Source organism: Brachionichthys hirsutus, chromosome 11 (genome assembly GCF_040956055.1).
Source record: "Brachionichthys hirsutus isolate HB-005 chromosome 11, CSIRO-AGI_Bhir_v1, whole genome shotgun sequence".
In the NCBI taxonomy this organism is placed as follows: Eukaryota; Metazoa; Chordata; class Actinopteri; order Lophiiformes; family Brachionichthyidae; genus Brachionichthys; species Brachionichthys hirsutus.
The window spans coordinates 2,882,501-2,897,878 of record NC_090907.1 but is presented as its reverse complement, the minus strand read 5'-3'; the positions used below and the strand labels follow the sequence as shown (position 1 = coordinate 2,897,878).

Sequence of the window (15,378 nt, the reverse complement as noted above, 5' to 3'; positions counted from 1 at the left end):
AAATGGGAACATTTTAAAAAGTGCCACATTTACGAGATGGCTCATAAACTCGTGCACGAGTATCGTGTTTTTAATTTTTTATTCACCCGTTGAGTTCCCTCTGCAAAGTGTCTTGGATTTATTTGTCTTACTTTTTAACTCATCACCTTCCCCTTCAAAGGGAGGTGTCGTTCATCAGGATGCTGTGCTGCCATCTAGTGGCTGTTACCTCACAATGCGCTGCAGTTGCAGAATTTCCTTGTACTGTATTCAGTTTTTTTCAAGACAAGATCTCATATACAAGCTTTTAAACTTTTATATTTCTCAGAGAAAAACTCTCTTAGAAATGAATCAATGGAAAAAAATATATAAGCTTTTAAAAGTTTGCCGCCAGGGGAAGAACTCAGTCAGTAAAATTACTTATCAACGCTTCTGCTTTGTCAACATGAAGTTAGACCCAAAAAAAGACAGTTAACATGCTACAACAAGAATTATCCCTGAATCATAATTGTACATACTCAGAATCAGCATCTTAATAGGTGTCTGATTTGGTTCAGGTTGGATCATTTAACTGAGTCAAATAAATTCTGAAAATTACATAATATAAAGGTGTAATATTTCAGCAGCTGGGACCCCCCCCCCCCCCCCCCCCCACACACACACACACAGTGTAGGTCTGACCTCATCTTTCCATTTTTCAATTTCATATGAAATTTACTTTATAATATTGCCCCCCCCCAAACCCAAAAATAAAATAAATGTTTTTGGTTAAAAAAATAAATAAATAAAAATTTATTTAAGGCAACCTTTTTTTAAACACACAACTGACAATGCAACTGACCAAAAAGGCTGAGGTGGTGCTGAGGTTAGTGTGACGGTGTCCACATGTTAGCATTTCATACTTTGCTTAATGTGAAATTCCGGATGGTGAAACGTTGCATCATTTAGTGTTGAGCATTTGCCTTTTAAAGACATCCCTCCCTTTCTTTGGAATGTGTGTGTGTGTGTGTGTGTGTGCTGGTAGTCCTCATGCAGACACTGTGTATACACACTATTTATTCAGACAGTATACAACACTTATTCCAGATTCTACTTTTCCACTTCCTTACTAAAGGAATGAACACTGAGCCACTGCCTCTGGGTGGAAGTCTGTGCCGCTCTTCATTTGAGACATTCATAGAGATCTGTCCCGACTTGTTTTACCCAGAAGTTGCGCTCAGTCTGAACATGCGGAGGAATTTCACCGTGAACTGTTGCTTCTGGTGCTTTCTTAAGAATCGCTAATACTCCGAGGGGAGGGAAGCCTGCTCTTGTATCAAACCTTTTGGAATAAGGAATTGTTAGCTGGACTCTCTGTCCTTTATTTAAACAGGGCCATCCCAATGAGATAGCAAATTGTGTCCGCTGACATCCATTGTCTTGTAAACTGAACAGGTTTACACTCGTGCATGTATTTTTAATCCATTTGGGGGCCTTGCTATTCTGAAAAGAAGGAGTTTTTTGTCGGGATACTTTACGACAGTCTTCCTCAACACCCCCCCAATCCTGCAACCACCCTGCAATCAGCAGTGGAGTTGGAGAGACGTGGCACTGTGGGGGTGGGGACGCTGCCGGACTTCTGGCTGCATCAGTGAAGCAGAAACTTTTAGTTAGGCTTTTAAACTTCTATAAAGTTATCATTTATAATTAGATATCAAAATACAAAGATTGAAAAGACAACTTTACTGTGACTTTTGAACTTTTGCAAACAACACCCCAGGTCACTGATGTCATGGCAACTGACGGGTGCAGAGGAATGGTGTTCCAAAAAGGCCATACACATGAATGTTAAAATGATGAATCAGTTCATGTTCAAACACATAATATTCTTTATATCTTACATGTGATGAAACCGGTGCCACGGATTGAGTCAGCGATCTCCTTTCGGACCGACCAGGAATCAGATCTGATCTCTCTGGAGCTGCTGCTGAGAAAGTCTCAAAGCTGAACCCAGATCAGCTCAGAGGAAGTTCAGTTCAGCCACCCCCTCCTCATTCCTCCCTGTGGTTCCAAGGGGGACGTCCTAGCCCCAGATTTCCTGAGGAAAGGCGGACACCCTCATTTAAATATTCCATTCCCACTTCTGGAAAGTTCTATTCACAGCATATATAGAGAAGTAGATGCAGGGAGGGGGAGTGAGTCACAGCTCTTCTTTTTCAGACGACAGAAGACGTCCAGTCGCTTTAATCAGGTAAGGATGGGGAAATAACGGTCTTTGTCTTCAGGAATGCAGAGGATGAATGGGCTGCTTTGTTCTTAAATTAACAGAAGCTCTTTGGAATCGCTGAGATTGTTCCAGCTGTTTGGCCTCCACACAGAATAATATCTGTAGAGACGGAAGACTTACGTTTCGCCTGTTGCATGCCACCGCAGTCTGAATTGTGAATAGGATCACGTGTATGAAGGGAAGATGCTTTAGAGGCACTCAACGTGTCGTGTGGATTACATTTGAAAACATTTTGTTTTATCATTTTCAGGGAAATGTTGTGCTACGCGAAGCGGCTGATTGGATGAAAGCATTTTTAATTGACACTCAGCCAATGAAAAACGTCAGCGTGTCTGTCTGTGGCTGAGTTGGGACTAAATTAACAGCATCTTAAATCTGGGAAATGAGATAAAAAAAAAAAAAAGAATAATTATACGACACAGAATGCACTTCTTCTCTTTCAGAATGAAAATCGCAGACATCAAAAGATCTCAAGGTATCAGAACATAATGGCATTTCTATATTAACACAAATATGCTAACGCAGAGATGCAGACGACACAGCTGCACTCGGGAATGGCAGGGAGGGATCAGAAGTAGTTTAAGGCCGTTTGGCACATTGTACAAGACATGGGAGGAGGTAGATGTCGCCTGCAGAGACAAAGCGTGCCGCTGGAGAGAAGCCAACCAAGAATCAAATCACAGCGACTTGAAATAAAGTAATTAACATCAGAAAAGTGCTGCCATGAAACGGCTGGCATCCATTACAAGAAAGGCAGAGAGCAGACAGGCGGGGATATTTCAGTCTGGACTCGGCCCCCAGCTTCACTCTGACTGGTCGGATGCTCCAGCTGTGCAGCTAGGCCTCGGTTGCTGACGTGGCGAGGAACAACATGTCTGCCTGAAACGGGGAGGGGAGTCCCAAGTTACTGCGTGGGCGGAGCTAACCTTGCCCCCACATCTCACAGCTTCACATCCCAATCCTAGCCGGACTATTGAATAAATTCCAAAAAGCCACTCTGAGGATAAACTGTGATGTGTTCCTTCCATCTCTAACTCAAGACACACATTTGATTTTGTGGATTTCAGGAAACCGACCCTGGGATCACGATACTCATCCCCTCTTTGAACGTTTTCCTTTCCGTTCCCTTCTCGCAGGCCGCTGCAGCTGCTGTTTGAGACGGACAGGATGTGGATGAACAACGTTGTCGCTCTTTGCTTGCTGGCCGTCGCGGCCTCCGCAGAGAACAGGACGCTGAGCAGCCATGCCGCCGCGCTGGCAGACAGCAGCGCCAATCTGGCCTTCAGGTGCAAAGTCGAGACATTGTTGAGATTATGATTACGCGTATTATCGCCCATTCCTCACCGAGATAATTGCCGCCGTGCTATTACGCAGCCTCTACCACAACATGGCGAAGGAGAAAGCCACGGAGAACATCCTCATCGCTCCTGTGGTGGTGGCCTCCTCTTTGGGGATGGTGGCTCTGGGCGGAAAGGATTCGACCGCTTCCCAGGTCAAAACCGTCCTCAGTGCTGACAAACTGAAAGACAAGCATCTGCATGCAGGTCTGTCCGAGCTGCTGTCTGAGGTGAGTATGCCGCCACCGTGAAATGCTGCAAGCACAGACTAAATATGCATCATACATCTCACCTGCTTCCTTTTGAAGTCGACGAGCTCATCGTGTTTATCGCGTTTGCTCCTTGCAGCTGAGCGACGCCAAGAGACGCAACTCCACCTGGAAGATCAGCAACCGCCTCTACGGCCCCAGCTCGGTCTCCTTCGCCGACGAGTTTGTGAAAAACAGCAAAAAGCACTACAGGTACGACCACTCGAAAATCAACTTCCGGGACAAGAGGAGTGCGGTGAACTCCATCAACGAGTGGGCAGCCAAGTCGACCGACGGAAAGCTGTCCGAGGTCACCAAGGACGTGCAGAGCGCCGACGGGGCCATGATCGTCAACGCCATGTTCTTCAAGCGTGAGTATAAGTGGTATCTGATCTTGTCTTAGCCTTGTCATGCCTTCATTCTGCCATAGCTGAATCAGGTAAAGGTACCGCAGATCCGTAAGCACGCCTCATCTTGTCCCACAGCTCACTGGGATGAGAAATTCCATGAAAAAATGGTGGACTCTCGTGGTTTCATGGTGTCCCGCTCATTCACCATTGCTGTTCCCATGATGCATCGCACTGGTGAGTTTCAGCATCGTCTCAACTTCGGACTTAGCCGTGACGTGAAAACCAACCAAGGCAAACGCTCGGACGATGATATCCCCAATTTGCCTGCTCGTCACAGGGCTGTACGACTTCCACGACGACGAGAAGAACCGCGTCTTTGTGCTGGACATGCCTCTAGGCCAGAAGCAGGCCTCCGTGATTCTTATCATGCCCTACCACCTGGAACCCCTAAACCGCCTGGAGAAACTCCTGACCAGGAAGCAGGTGGACACCTGGCTGAGCAAGACGGAGAGCAGGGCCGTGGCCATCTCCCTCCCAAAGATCTCCGTGGATGCCAGCCACAACCTGCAGGTAAATGGTGGTCATTTAAAAAAAAAAAAAAACATCAAAAAGCCCGTGTTGAGCATGTCTCTGCCTTTTCCAGAAACACCTGGCTGATCTGGGCCTGACCGAAGCTGTGGACAAAACCAAGGCTGACTTGTCCAACATCTCTGGAAAGAAGGACCTCTACCTCTCCAGCGTCTTCCACGCCTCAGCCCTGGAGCTGGACGTGGACGGAAACCCATTTGACGCCAACATCTACGGCACGGACAAGTTGAAGAACCCCAAGCTCTTCTACGTCGATCACCCCTTCATTTTCCTGGTGAAAGACAACAAGACCAACTCCGTCATGTACATCGGCAGAGTGGTCAGACCGAAGGGAGACAAGATGCGCGACGAGCTGTAATGCTGAATTGCTTGCGAGGGTTCGTTGTATTTGTGGAATGATGGCAGGTGCGTCTGGCATGCCTGCTACCTTTAGGAAAAGCCTGAAACCAAAAAGCAGATTGGACAACGTGAGATTCGCACCATCGATCAGCAGTTGGCACATCAGACAACGTGCTTATATTAAGTATGATCTCTTTTTCTTTTCACCCTATTTTTCGATCTGTGTGGGCATTTTTTTTTTTGCAATATCTTTAATGTTTAAAGAAAAAAGATCTATGCACAAGTGTGTTCAACTGTCCGGTCTCACTCGTTCCCTTCACCGTCTCAGTTTTTTGTATTTTGCCTCCAGTCTGCACTGAATTGTTCTTCTGCACAACATGCAAAAAAAACCCAAAAAAAAGAAGATGGGAGATAGCTGGCATTTCCTCTGTGTTCACCTGGCAATGTTCGGGGTCATTGTTGTTGCTGCATGTATTTTCTCACAGAGAAATATTTGGAATTGTGTGACTTCTCATTATGATTTCTCAATAAAAAACAATAACCCCATGAGGGTGTGTTCTGTTTTTACAAAGCATGCCTGTCTACAATCCGGTCCTCTGCAGTGCTGATCAGAGGAATGTGACCCATCTAGAAACATCTCAAAGTCTATGATGACAAGCTTTCCAGTCGGCTGAAATTCAAACAATCAGGTCTGGAATGCTAGATTAGACGATGGGCCCTTCGCTTTTACCACTATAGGTGATTATCCAAAGGATTCAGTTTCTCTGTCATGCCTTTGAGCCCCCCCTCCTAGATAATTCGGACAGCACAGTCTCTGCTGGGACAGTGCTGTGCAAAAACAGGAGTGCATGGTTCTCATGGTCACAGCAACTAAAATGTTTGTTCTAGTGTTGTAGTTGAACTAGATGGCGGCTCCATGTCCACCAGCACCACCGTCAATAATCTGGGGGGTTAGCTTTGATCAGGACCGGTCCTTTCAGTCCCAGATAAATAATATTTCAAGGACTAAAGATGAAATTATTTAGTCTATTTTTCATGCATCATTTTGTATTAATATGTGCCTGATTTTTCAAATATTGCGAAGGCAAAAGAAAGCCGTCCTTGAAAGACAGACACAATCCTGAAGGTGTGACAAATCAAAGATTTAATTACTTGATGACAGGATACACACAAATATTTCATAACCGCATTGCAGTGATAAAATACAAGACAAATAATGTATAAATTATACAATTTACAGGTTTCTGACTGTCTCTGCTGCTCTTTTGCGCACAAAGCATAAATTAAGCTGCTCATTTAGTCCACATTCATTGAAAGACATGCATGCAGGGGGTGAATAATAAATGTGATTATAAAGCAATGGTTGGTAATGAATTGTTTTGGGAGACGATATCAGATAATATTTTCATAAATAAACTTCTATCAAATTGCATTTTAGTAGTCAGTCATTTCTATTTGTTTCGTATGTTAAGGTGTTCTCTTACGCCTAAGTATCTTCACGAGAAATAAGAGTGAATTTTATTAAAATAAATGTCCCTAAACATGTCTTGAAATGAACACTAGATGGCCCTCTGGAGCATCTTTCACAGAGAAGCCGCACCTCAAGTCCTTGAACGCACCACAATGGAACGTTCATATGGTAAATCAGCAGCTGTTACTCATTCATCTCAAAGTAAAATGCATTTATCTTCCGAATCGCTTTGTCCGTTACCGGGTCGCGGGTCGTGCTGGAGCCTATCCGAGCAGTCAACGGGCGAGAGGCGGGGCACACCCTGGACAAGCCGCCAGTTCACCGCAGGTCCACACACAGACAGACAACCATTCACACACACACAGACACACACTCACACCTATGGACAATTTAGTGTAATCTAATTTGCATGTTTTTGGTGGTTGGGATGAAGCCGGAGAACCCGGAGAGAACCCTTGCAGACACGGGGAGAAAATGCAAACTCCTCACAGAAAGGCCCCACAAAGGATTTGAACCTGTGACCTTCATTTAGAAAATCAGAAACAAGCCCTTTGCCTTTACTTACACAGAGCTAATAAAACACAACATTCAGTAACAGCTACATAGAACAGCCTGGAAGTTATTCTGAGCTTTCGTGTGCTCATTGCCAGAAGAAATGAAACATTTCATTTTGAAATAGAGTTCGGTCTTCGAACCGGTGAAACCTCTGGTTGTCCTTTAACACGTGACCACTCAGTGGCCAGCGAGTGCATCCTGCTTGCTGCATCCCGGTCCGAGCATGCAGCAGGTAACAGGTAGGTAACTCTCATTACATTAGCACCGTCATGTTCCGCTGTGCTGGCTGGAGGCAGATCAGCCAGTCGGTGGACAATCCTCTTAAATAAGTCTGTTGTAAGCCACAACGATAGGCTGGCTGATGCTCTCGCTCCTCCGCCGGCCTCCTTCCCAGCTCTTGGGCTCTTTCTCTATAGTTATATCCTTGTCTCCTCTGGTCTGCTCTGATCTGCTTCTTTTCCACCTTCGCTTCTTCTCCTCCCCCTCAGATCTTTTTGTCCACTTGCCTGTTGGCCTTGCGAAAAAGGGTTTTGACCTCCTCTGTCACCATCTCCTGCCAGTGATCCCTAGTAAATGCAGAAATCTTGGGTTGAGAGACCAATATGGGATTTGACAAACTTCTAGTTCAGGCATTGAGATTCAACTGAAAGCAAGCCACAAAGCCGACAATAAACAGGGCCAGTTGTGAAAACGAGCAGGAAACCAAGAGGGTGTTCCCCAATCTGCATAAAAAGATGAAGAAGGTGATAAGATCGAGAAATTAATAAAGTCCAGAAGGGCAATCAGGAATCACTGACACAGACCTGTGCATGAGCAGACTAAGACGCGGACATTTCCACCACACAACAGCAGCCGACGTGCCGATCTATACCTTCTGTGCTCAGACTACAGAGGTCAAGTCTTTTTCTCAGCTTTCTTTCTCCTGTATGCAGCAACATCTTCCGGGTTCAGACCGTGATTGTCTTCCCTGAAGTAACATTCAGTTAGTTTGAATCGGAAAACAGCGACGGGCGAGTTGAAGATACGACACGAAATATAGTGGAAATGATCTGTGCCGAGGGTGACAGGGCAGCAAAAGCAGCCTTCGGTATTGCTTTTAATCACTATACTATTTGTAATTTGTACCAATTTATTCCTTATTTCTGGATTAGCCTGGTCCGAAGGTGTGAGGAAGGAAAAATAGCTTGTAGCTCTTACCCCGGTTTAATCTCTGGAGGTTTCGGCAAAGGTTTTGCAAAGTTCGTTTTCCCCACAAGCCAGTATGTCTCTTCAATACCTTTACCCTGAATTCGAAAAAAAACAAGTTGTCAATTGACAGATTTTAAAATGTTTCTAACTGCTGCTGAGGTTAAATGACTGCAGGCTAGACTACCTTCAACTCTGTCTGGCCTCTGACTTCAATCTTATAGCCCTCGTTGAGAGAACGGAGGATCTTCACAGTGGTCATGTTGACATGGATTCTATAAGCTGAGGGACAAAGACAAGAGAGGACCAAATGAGAACAGAGGGAAAACTTGAAATGGCGTCTGGACGCATGGCGGATAGGTGCCCTCACGCAGCCCTGTGGATTCCATGCGAGAGGCGGTGTTGACCGTGTCTCCAAAAAGGCAGTACCGAGGCATTGTGAGACCCACCACCCCGGCAACGCAGGGCCCTGAGAGCCATAAAGCACAGGGACGCCCTTAAACCTGAAGCTGTGCAAGCATGACATACATATAAAATACATTGTAAATAAATTCAAGATTTGACTGACGTCTCACCTGAGTGGATTCCTATGCGTATCCTGACCGGCACGTCCGGCATGTGCCGCATGCGGAAGGTTCCCACTGAGCTGAGGATGTTCAGAGACATGTTGGCGACCTCAGCGGCGTGCTTGTTGCCGTTTCTCTTTGGCAGACCCGACGCCACCATGTACGCATCGCCGATGGTCTCCACCTAGATAATACCAACCCACCCCTTTTAAAAAGCACACACAGCTTGGGGAGAATATGACATCATCGACCGCACCACGGCGGTATTGGTATGACATACCTTGTAGACATCATGGTTGCTAAGCACGGCGTCAAACAGAGAGTAGAGGTCGTTGAGGAGGTCGACCACCTCGATGGGGTCGCTGAGCGAGGAGATGGTCGTAAAACCCACGATGTCGCTGAAGTAGATCGTCACCTGGTCGAAGTACTCTGGCTCCACGGTGGCGCCGGTCTTCAGGGCGTCAGCCACAGAACTGATGGATGGGGAGGGGGGGGTTAGGAGATTAAGATTAGGATGAATGACGCTCACTTCAGTGCAGATTAAAATATATGATATGAGCAGAAACTCACGGCGGCAGCATCTCTGACAGAAGCTTCTCTGTTCGGTGTTTCTCCACCTCCAGCTCCTCGGTTCGCTCCCTGATGAGGTCCTCCAGGTTGGAGCTGTACTGCTCCAGCATCCTCAGCATGGAGTCAATGATGTTGGTCTTCTTCCCCTTGTTGATTATCTTGAACTAGTCACGAGAAAGTGCAAAAAAATCAACAGATTTTGTATTACCCCACACATCGTTGAATGTCTTATTTCACTACATTTGAAAGTTTATAATTGGAAACAAATTCCGGAAGAACATTTGAAACAGTTTTTTTTTCTACTTGCATTTACGGAATCCGTAGTTTGGGACATACTGCTTTTCTTATATTTTACACAAATTAGTTATATTTCCACACATCATAAAAATCCTACCCTGTCAAAGATTTCATCAAATGTGGGTCTGCGATCAGGCAGTTCGCTCCAGCACTGCTTCATCAGCTGGATGCACTCCAGAGGCGCCTGATCCGGCGCCACCGTGGGACGGCACATTGGAGGAGGTTTCTTCACCTTACGGATGATCTCTGATGAGGACGGAAAATCTCTAATCAAGCTCCCGATTGGACTTAAATGCATCTCGACTTTCCTTAAATCTACAGCGCTCTGATAACTCCTACGCACCCTCTGGAGGTAATCCCAGCATGCAGTACGGCAGCCCTCTGACCACCACCTCTTGAAGGATAATAGAAAAGCTGTACACGTCACCCTTGCAGGTTCCTTTACGTGCATTTGTAAGGTCCCGAAAGAACTCTGGAGCCGTCCAAAACAGATCTGAGGGGAAATAGGAAGACTTACAATTAGGGCGGGGTTTAAATTCGAGCCTTAATCCTTATAATAAAAGGATAGTTCAGGTTTTTATCGATCGGGCTGTGTGAGGCCTCTTGTTAGTGCATCTTGAATTGTTTGTAATTTCTTAAGACAATGTTGAGAGACATGAAGAAGTGATCCAATATCAGCTTCCGTACCTGGAAGAACTCTCCTATATTCCAAGAATTTTCATGCAACTACATTAAGACGCTTCTGCGATATCTTGCTTCCAGACAAACAAACAAATATTGGTGACCCCTCCGACACGACAGTTATGGTAGTGACACAAATCGTATAATCATCCAGGGGTCAGTACTGGGCAGTGAGACACATTAGTAGTACCTTCAGGTGGACGTTCTTCTAAAGCAGCTTTCTGACACTCCAGCAGTTCATTAAATCCATAGTCTGTGATCTTGAGGACGAAACGGCCGTCTACCACACAGTTGCGTGATTTTAGTCTGCCATGCGGGAAATCTCTGTGATGAAGGTATTTCATACCCTGGAAGCACAATAAGTCGACCAAAGTAGTCAATAATAAAAGAAATCAATATAATGCACACAGGCAAGCCAAGGAAGACGGGAGTTCCCAGTGGAAGAATATTGCATTATTTATTTTCTTTACCTTAATGAGGTCAAGCAGGAGTGAGGATTTGAACATCCAGTCTAATTTAACATCCTCGTTCCTCAGCAGGTCCTGCAGGCTGCCTCGTGAGCAGTGCTCCGTCACCACTGCAAACATGGAACAGTCGGCGAAGAAGCCGAGAAATGGGTTGACGTTCTCGTTCCTCAGGTCTTTCATCTGAGAAAGCAGAACAACTTGTTTTAAAGATCCTTTTCTGAAAACATTAAGACTGAGAATCCGATTGCAATCAAACCAATCAGTCTTTTTTTTTTCTCAAGCTCTTCTACCTTTGTGAAAATCTTGGTAGTCCTCTGCTTCACTTCTTTGAATTGCCCCTCCTGAAATTTTTTCAGCCACACCCAATCGCCCTGTAAGAGGATCCATGCTATTACAGTAGAATAAACTTTTGCCTTCAATGCAACATTCTACATTGTAGCTTGTGGACATTTTTCAAATGTCAAAATAAATCAATGACAAATGCAATTTCTCCTTCGGTGGAACCAACCTCGTAGACGGCGACATTGGTGGTTTCATGAGTTTCCGTTTGCATGCTATTCACGGAGTGTGAGCGATCTGCAGATTTGTCCTCCAGAGCGCTCTTTGACTCACTCAGATCCTCTAAAGTTATTTTCTGTGGGACATCAAACACCCTAAATGAGTTGTGTCGAGAAAGATTTGAGCTGACATTCATTGCTTCCAAAGAATGTGTAAACCAAAAAAATGTAACAGTGTCACAGTTTGGATTTGGTTTGTTTCCTTTTGTATTTTGGAAGTTTATTTTCCCCAGATCATGCTTTAATTCCATCTCTGTTTCGTATTGTTTCTTGATCACCTGTCTGCTGTACTTGGCCCAGTCTGATTGGTTCTACGTGTCTCTCATAGGCTTCTCTTACCTGTGCTTCCTCTGTGTACCTGTCTTTCTTGATTTCCCTGATTTATCTCCACTTGTCTTGCACCTGTGCCCCCTAACACCTGTTCCAGTCTGGTGCTCCACAAATCCCCAAACTGCACTCCTAACTTTGTGTGTATCTGTAGTTTGGTAGTAAACCCAAAGGGGTATTAACACTCAAAATGCAGTATATGTATGTAATATGTTTTAGGTTAACTTGGTGCCTAGGGTTAGGGTTAGGTCAGCATGTTGCTGACCTTTTTGCTGAGCTGAGGGTGGATAAACGTGAGATCCTCAAGAGTCAGGAGGATCCGATTGGGACCTTTCACCAGCTGGATTTGTTGGAGCCTCCTCCTGCCAATGACATTTTAAAAAGTTCATAAAATCAATTCAAACAATTGCAGTGGGTTTCTTCAAACTGCCTTCGGGATAACCTTTGGAGAAGCTTGCACTCTCAACTGAGCTACAAAGTTAGCAAGCCGCTCTTACAGGACTGGATAAGCATTTAATTTTGCACAGTGTTGTTGAAAAAAGACAAGAATTCCTCCGCGAAACTGCTCACAACTAGGTCCGTGCGTTATCTTGACTTCTGGAGAGAGATTGCTTGTTGGGTTTCCCCCAAATATGTGTGTATTTTCTGATCTTGGCGGACCTGACATACCGTCATAGGTCGCTCTAAGAAGAACACCCGCTATACACTCCTCAGCATAGCGGGTGTATGAATGTACCTTGTTGGACTTGACAAGATGCATATTTATATTTACAGGCTGTACCTGATATAAAGACTTATAGCAATGCCTCCTATAGCCAGAGTGAAGATGACTGCAAACGCCACTATGACGTAGGTGACCTCCACACCTGAGGAGGGACAACAAGCAACTTGATGATGTGGGTAATGAGGACTGGAGCATTTCACATACACTACACGGATGTTCATACACCCCAAGGTAAAACCTCTTACCTCCTGTGCAGACTGCGTTCTTATCAAACCAGCAGTTGGAGTCAGGTGGTGGGGGGGATCCTCCTGGAAAATGAATGGACCTCCCCGCAAACCGTAGCCTCCCAGATGTCAGATCCACGACATACGCCTGGAACAGCCGACTTCCCCTATGATCTGAGTCCAAGATGACATAATTGGTCAGAACCTCCCCGGAAGTGTCCACCCGGATCTTCTGATTGAAGCCTGCAAAGGTTGTGTTTTTGGAGAAGAAGGCCAGGTTAGAACCCGACAGCGGCACGCCTCCTCTCCTGGCATTGTGAATGGACTTGGCCAGCAGGTAGATGCTGTTGTAGATGGTTCCAAACAGTGGGTTAACCTGCAGAGTGCACAACAAAACAACGCCATCTGTTAATCATGAGGCTGACATGCAACTTAAGACACATCTGAAAGTGTGACTGTGCCCTTTTTATTTCCGACCTGCTCTGGTTGCATCGCTAGCATCACTTCTTTGCTCGTTTTGGCTGCAGCAAAAGCCTCGTGGAAAGACAACGGCTCAGAAGCCACAGTGATGGTGAGCACGGCATCGTAGGCCTCCCGCAGCCTGCTGTTGTTTCGTAGGACCAGGTGGGAGACGTTGGCGTAGGGCACGCTGTAGTGAAAGGTGTCGTAGGGTATGAACACATACTTTCCCGACGTCAGACCCATTTCCCGTGCTTTGAGAAGAAACGCAGCCTGCTGATTCCCTCCGATCAGGATGGAGTGCATGCACATGATGATGACTGAAATAGGTGAGGAAACAACACAGTTTGATTTTGAATTGTTTTTTTGTTTTCAGGTTAAAACCACGGATGAACTCGGCGTCATAATCACTGCACTGTGCTCGATGTAATTGAGTAACAGGAGTAAATAAACTTTGACCTTGTTCAAAAATCCTTTTCCGTGTGCTTGGTCTGTGGGATTATGGCGCTAACCCATTACCATGTAAGCACTGTGATACTCGAGGAAAGCTGAGGACCTACAAGTTTGTGCGTTTAAGTTTATTTAAATCTACTAACCTCCCTCACTGCAGATATATTACTTTGCAAGACTGTAAATCATGGACTGCTGATCTAAACAAATGACATTTTTACCTTCACCTTTAAAAGTAGTTTTATTAAAGTCATTTTTATTAACTTCAGCATTGCTGTGTGTGGAGACCGCTAGGCTAGTTGATGCATTTCACACGTGCAACAGGCATTCAATCATAAATCACATCGTCCCTGCTGTAGCATACTCACCCTTCACCTCCCCTGCAGCCCGGATCTTCCTCAGTGTGCGCTCCACCTCTGTCTCGTCTATGCCAATAGATAAAACCAGGCCGACAGGAAGCCCCTTATTCATCAGAGCTGCGGCAACTCTCCCAGCGGTCTCCCTCCAAATATCCTCATTGGATGAGACCACCGCAACGCTGGCCCACCTGAAGTGTTTCAACACTGTGAACAACACCTCAGCGGGAAACGGAGCCGTCCTGGCGAACGTTGGGTATCCAATAACTCGGTCCAGCTCGTAGTTAACACAGCTGTAGGAAAAGAGGGCCTTATCCCAGTTCTTGGCCAGCAGAGAAGCTGCAACGCAGTATCCTGGGTCGGTGGGGCCCATAAAGGCATTAGCCATCTTCTCGTAGTAAATAAACGCAGTGAGGGCTTTGGAGGTTTCGCAAGGCTCCTGGAGGATGACGAAGTCCAGTTTCAGGCCCAGAACCAGGCTTTGGTCTCCATTTATCCTGCTTACAGCTAGCCTGGCTGCTGCAGCAGGAAGGGCCTTGTAATAGACAGGGTCACAGTCCCAAGGCCCCAGGACCCCCACTTTGAATATCAAACAGCGGACGCAGCAAGGGAACGTCAGCACTCCGAGAAGGACCCATAGCGTGAAGTTGTAAAAAGGCAGTGAAGGTAACGTTGGCTTGCTTTTAATTATGGGCATACATGGATTATTGGCCTCCCACAGCGCTCCTCTGAAATTTGGAGGAATATCTTGCATTGTCCTTCCAGGGTGTCCACGTTAGTGAATCTTTAGGTTCACTCTTAATTACCAGGTAAAAAAAATCCCTGATAATTTCCCAGTTTTCATAGTAAATAGCTGCATTTAAACAAATGTGCCGTTACCTTCTATGTGTGATTCCATGAGGACAACGCAAATATCTGATCTGAGAGCGGTCCTCCCGGATCTCTGCATCCACATCAGCCGTCTCCTAACCATCCCAAGCACCTCACCTGCTCCACCTCAAGGATCCGCAGTCTCGACCCGACCAGGTCATTGTGTTTGGATGAGTCGCTGAGAAGTGTCAGGCAGATCTCGGCGTCCGTTTCGTTCTGAGACGCCTTCAGCACCCAGGAGAGCTACTTACGTCCCACAGTCAGTGCCTCTGAAGGCTCCTGTGGGTTTCCACAAACAGCTCCGTTCACAGGCTGCATGTCTGAAGGAGGAGGGGAAGATCACCTCTGGTCCTCGGGTTTCCTTTATTTCACTTGTGTATTTGAAAACCAAACAAGTCACAAATTCCAGATCAAGTTAAGAAGCAAATCCGGTCAAAAAACATGCAATACTGCCCCCCCCCCCCCCCCCAAAAAAAGAAATACCCATTTGAGTCATAAAAAATGAAGCGATC

The 15,378-nt window shown here is 45.8% G+C and overlaps 2 protein-coding genes across 3 annotated transcripts; one reads left to right on the top strand and one right to left on the bottom strand.

The window, feature by feature from the left end:
• Positions 1 to 2,153: 2,153 nt before the first annotated feature.
• On the top strand, positions 2,154 to 5,653 carry serpinh1b (serpin peptidase inhibitor, clade H (heat shock protein 47), member 1b). Of its 2 annotated transcripts, XM_068745194.1 has the most exons (8): positions 2,154 to 2,209; positions 2,689 to 2,720; positions 3,382 to 3,531; positions 3,620 to 3,812; positions 3,931 to 4,201; positions 4,316 to 4,414; positions 4,518 to 4,750; positions 4,824 to 5,653. In XM_068745194.1, exons 3-8 carry the CDS (start codon positions 3,413 to 3,415, stop codon positions 5,124 to 5,126), a joined length of 1,218 nt encoding a protein of 405 aa, XP_068601295.1. In that variant the 5' UTR covers positions 2,154 to 2,209; positions 2,689 to 2,720; positions 3,382 to 3,412; the 3' UTR covers positions 5,127 to 5,653. The 2 variants fall into 2 exon arrangements, with proteins under 2 accessions (XP_068601295.1, XP_068601296.1); XM_068745195.1 differs by lacking the exon at positions 2,689 to 2,720 and having other exon boundaries at positions 2,186 to 2,209.
• Positions 5,654 to 7,617: 1,964 nt separating this feature from the next.
• On the bottom strand, positions 7,618 to 14,750 carry gucy2f (guanylate cyclase 2F, retinal). The gene is made up of 18 exons (XM_068745112.1): positions 14,009 to 14,750; positions 13,209 to 13,510; positions 12,753 to 13,107; positions 12,565 to 12,649; positions 12,049 to 12,145; positions 11,408 to 11,533; positions 11,190 to 11,270; positions 10,903 to 11,079; positions 10,623 to 10,779; positions 10,095 to 10,244; positions 9,849 to 9,997; positions 9,455 to 9,618; positions 9,165 to 9,357; positions 8,894 to 9,068; positions 8,689 to 8,787; positions 8,506 to 8,600; positions 8,331 to 8,416; positions 7,618 to 7,699 (listed from the first exon to the last, which is right to left on the bottom strand). The coding sequence occupies exons 1-18, from the start codon at positions 14,748 to 14,750 to the stop codon at positions 7,618 to 7,620; spliced, it is 3,315 nt and encodes a 1,104-aa protein (XP_068601213.1).
• Between the last annotated feature and the right edge of the window lie 628 nt (positions 14,751 to 15,378).

Coding starts and splice junctions, on each gene's coding strand:
- serpinh1b (XM_068745194.1), top strand. CDS start 3,413: ATGTGGATGAACAACGTTGTCGCTCTTTGCTTGCTGGCCGTCGCGGCC. Junction 3,532..3,619: donor AGCGCCAATCTGGCCTTCAG/GTGCAAAGTCGA, acceptor GCTATTACGCAG/CCTCTACCACAACATGGCGA. Junction 3,813..3,930: donor TGTCCGAGCTGCTGTCTGAG/GTGAGTATGCCG, acceptor TGCTCCTTGCAG/CTGAGCGACGCCAAGAGACG.
- gucy2f (XM_068745112.1), bottom strand. CDS start 14,750: ATGCAAGATATTCCTCCAAATTTCAGAGGAGCGCTGTGGGAGGCCAAT. Junction 12,146..12,564: donor GCTATAAGTCTTTATATCAG/GTACAGCCTGTA, acceptor TGTCATTGGCAG/GAGGAGGCTCCAACAAATCC. Junction 10,780..10,902: donor TCCTGCTTGACCTCATTAAG/GTAAAGAAAATA, acceptor TTGTGCTTCCAG/GGTATGAAATACCTTCATCA.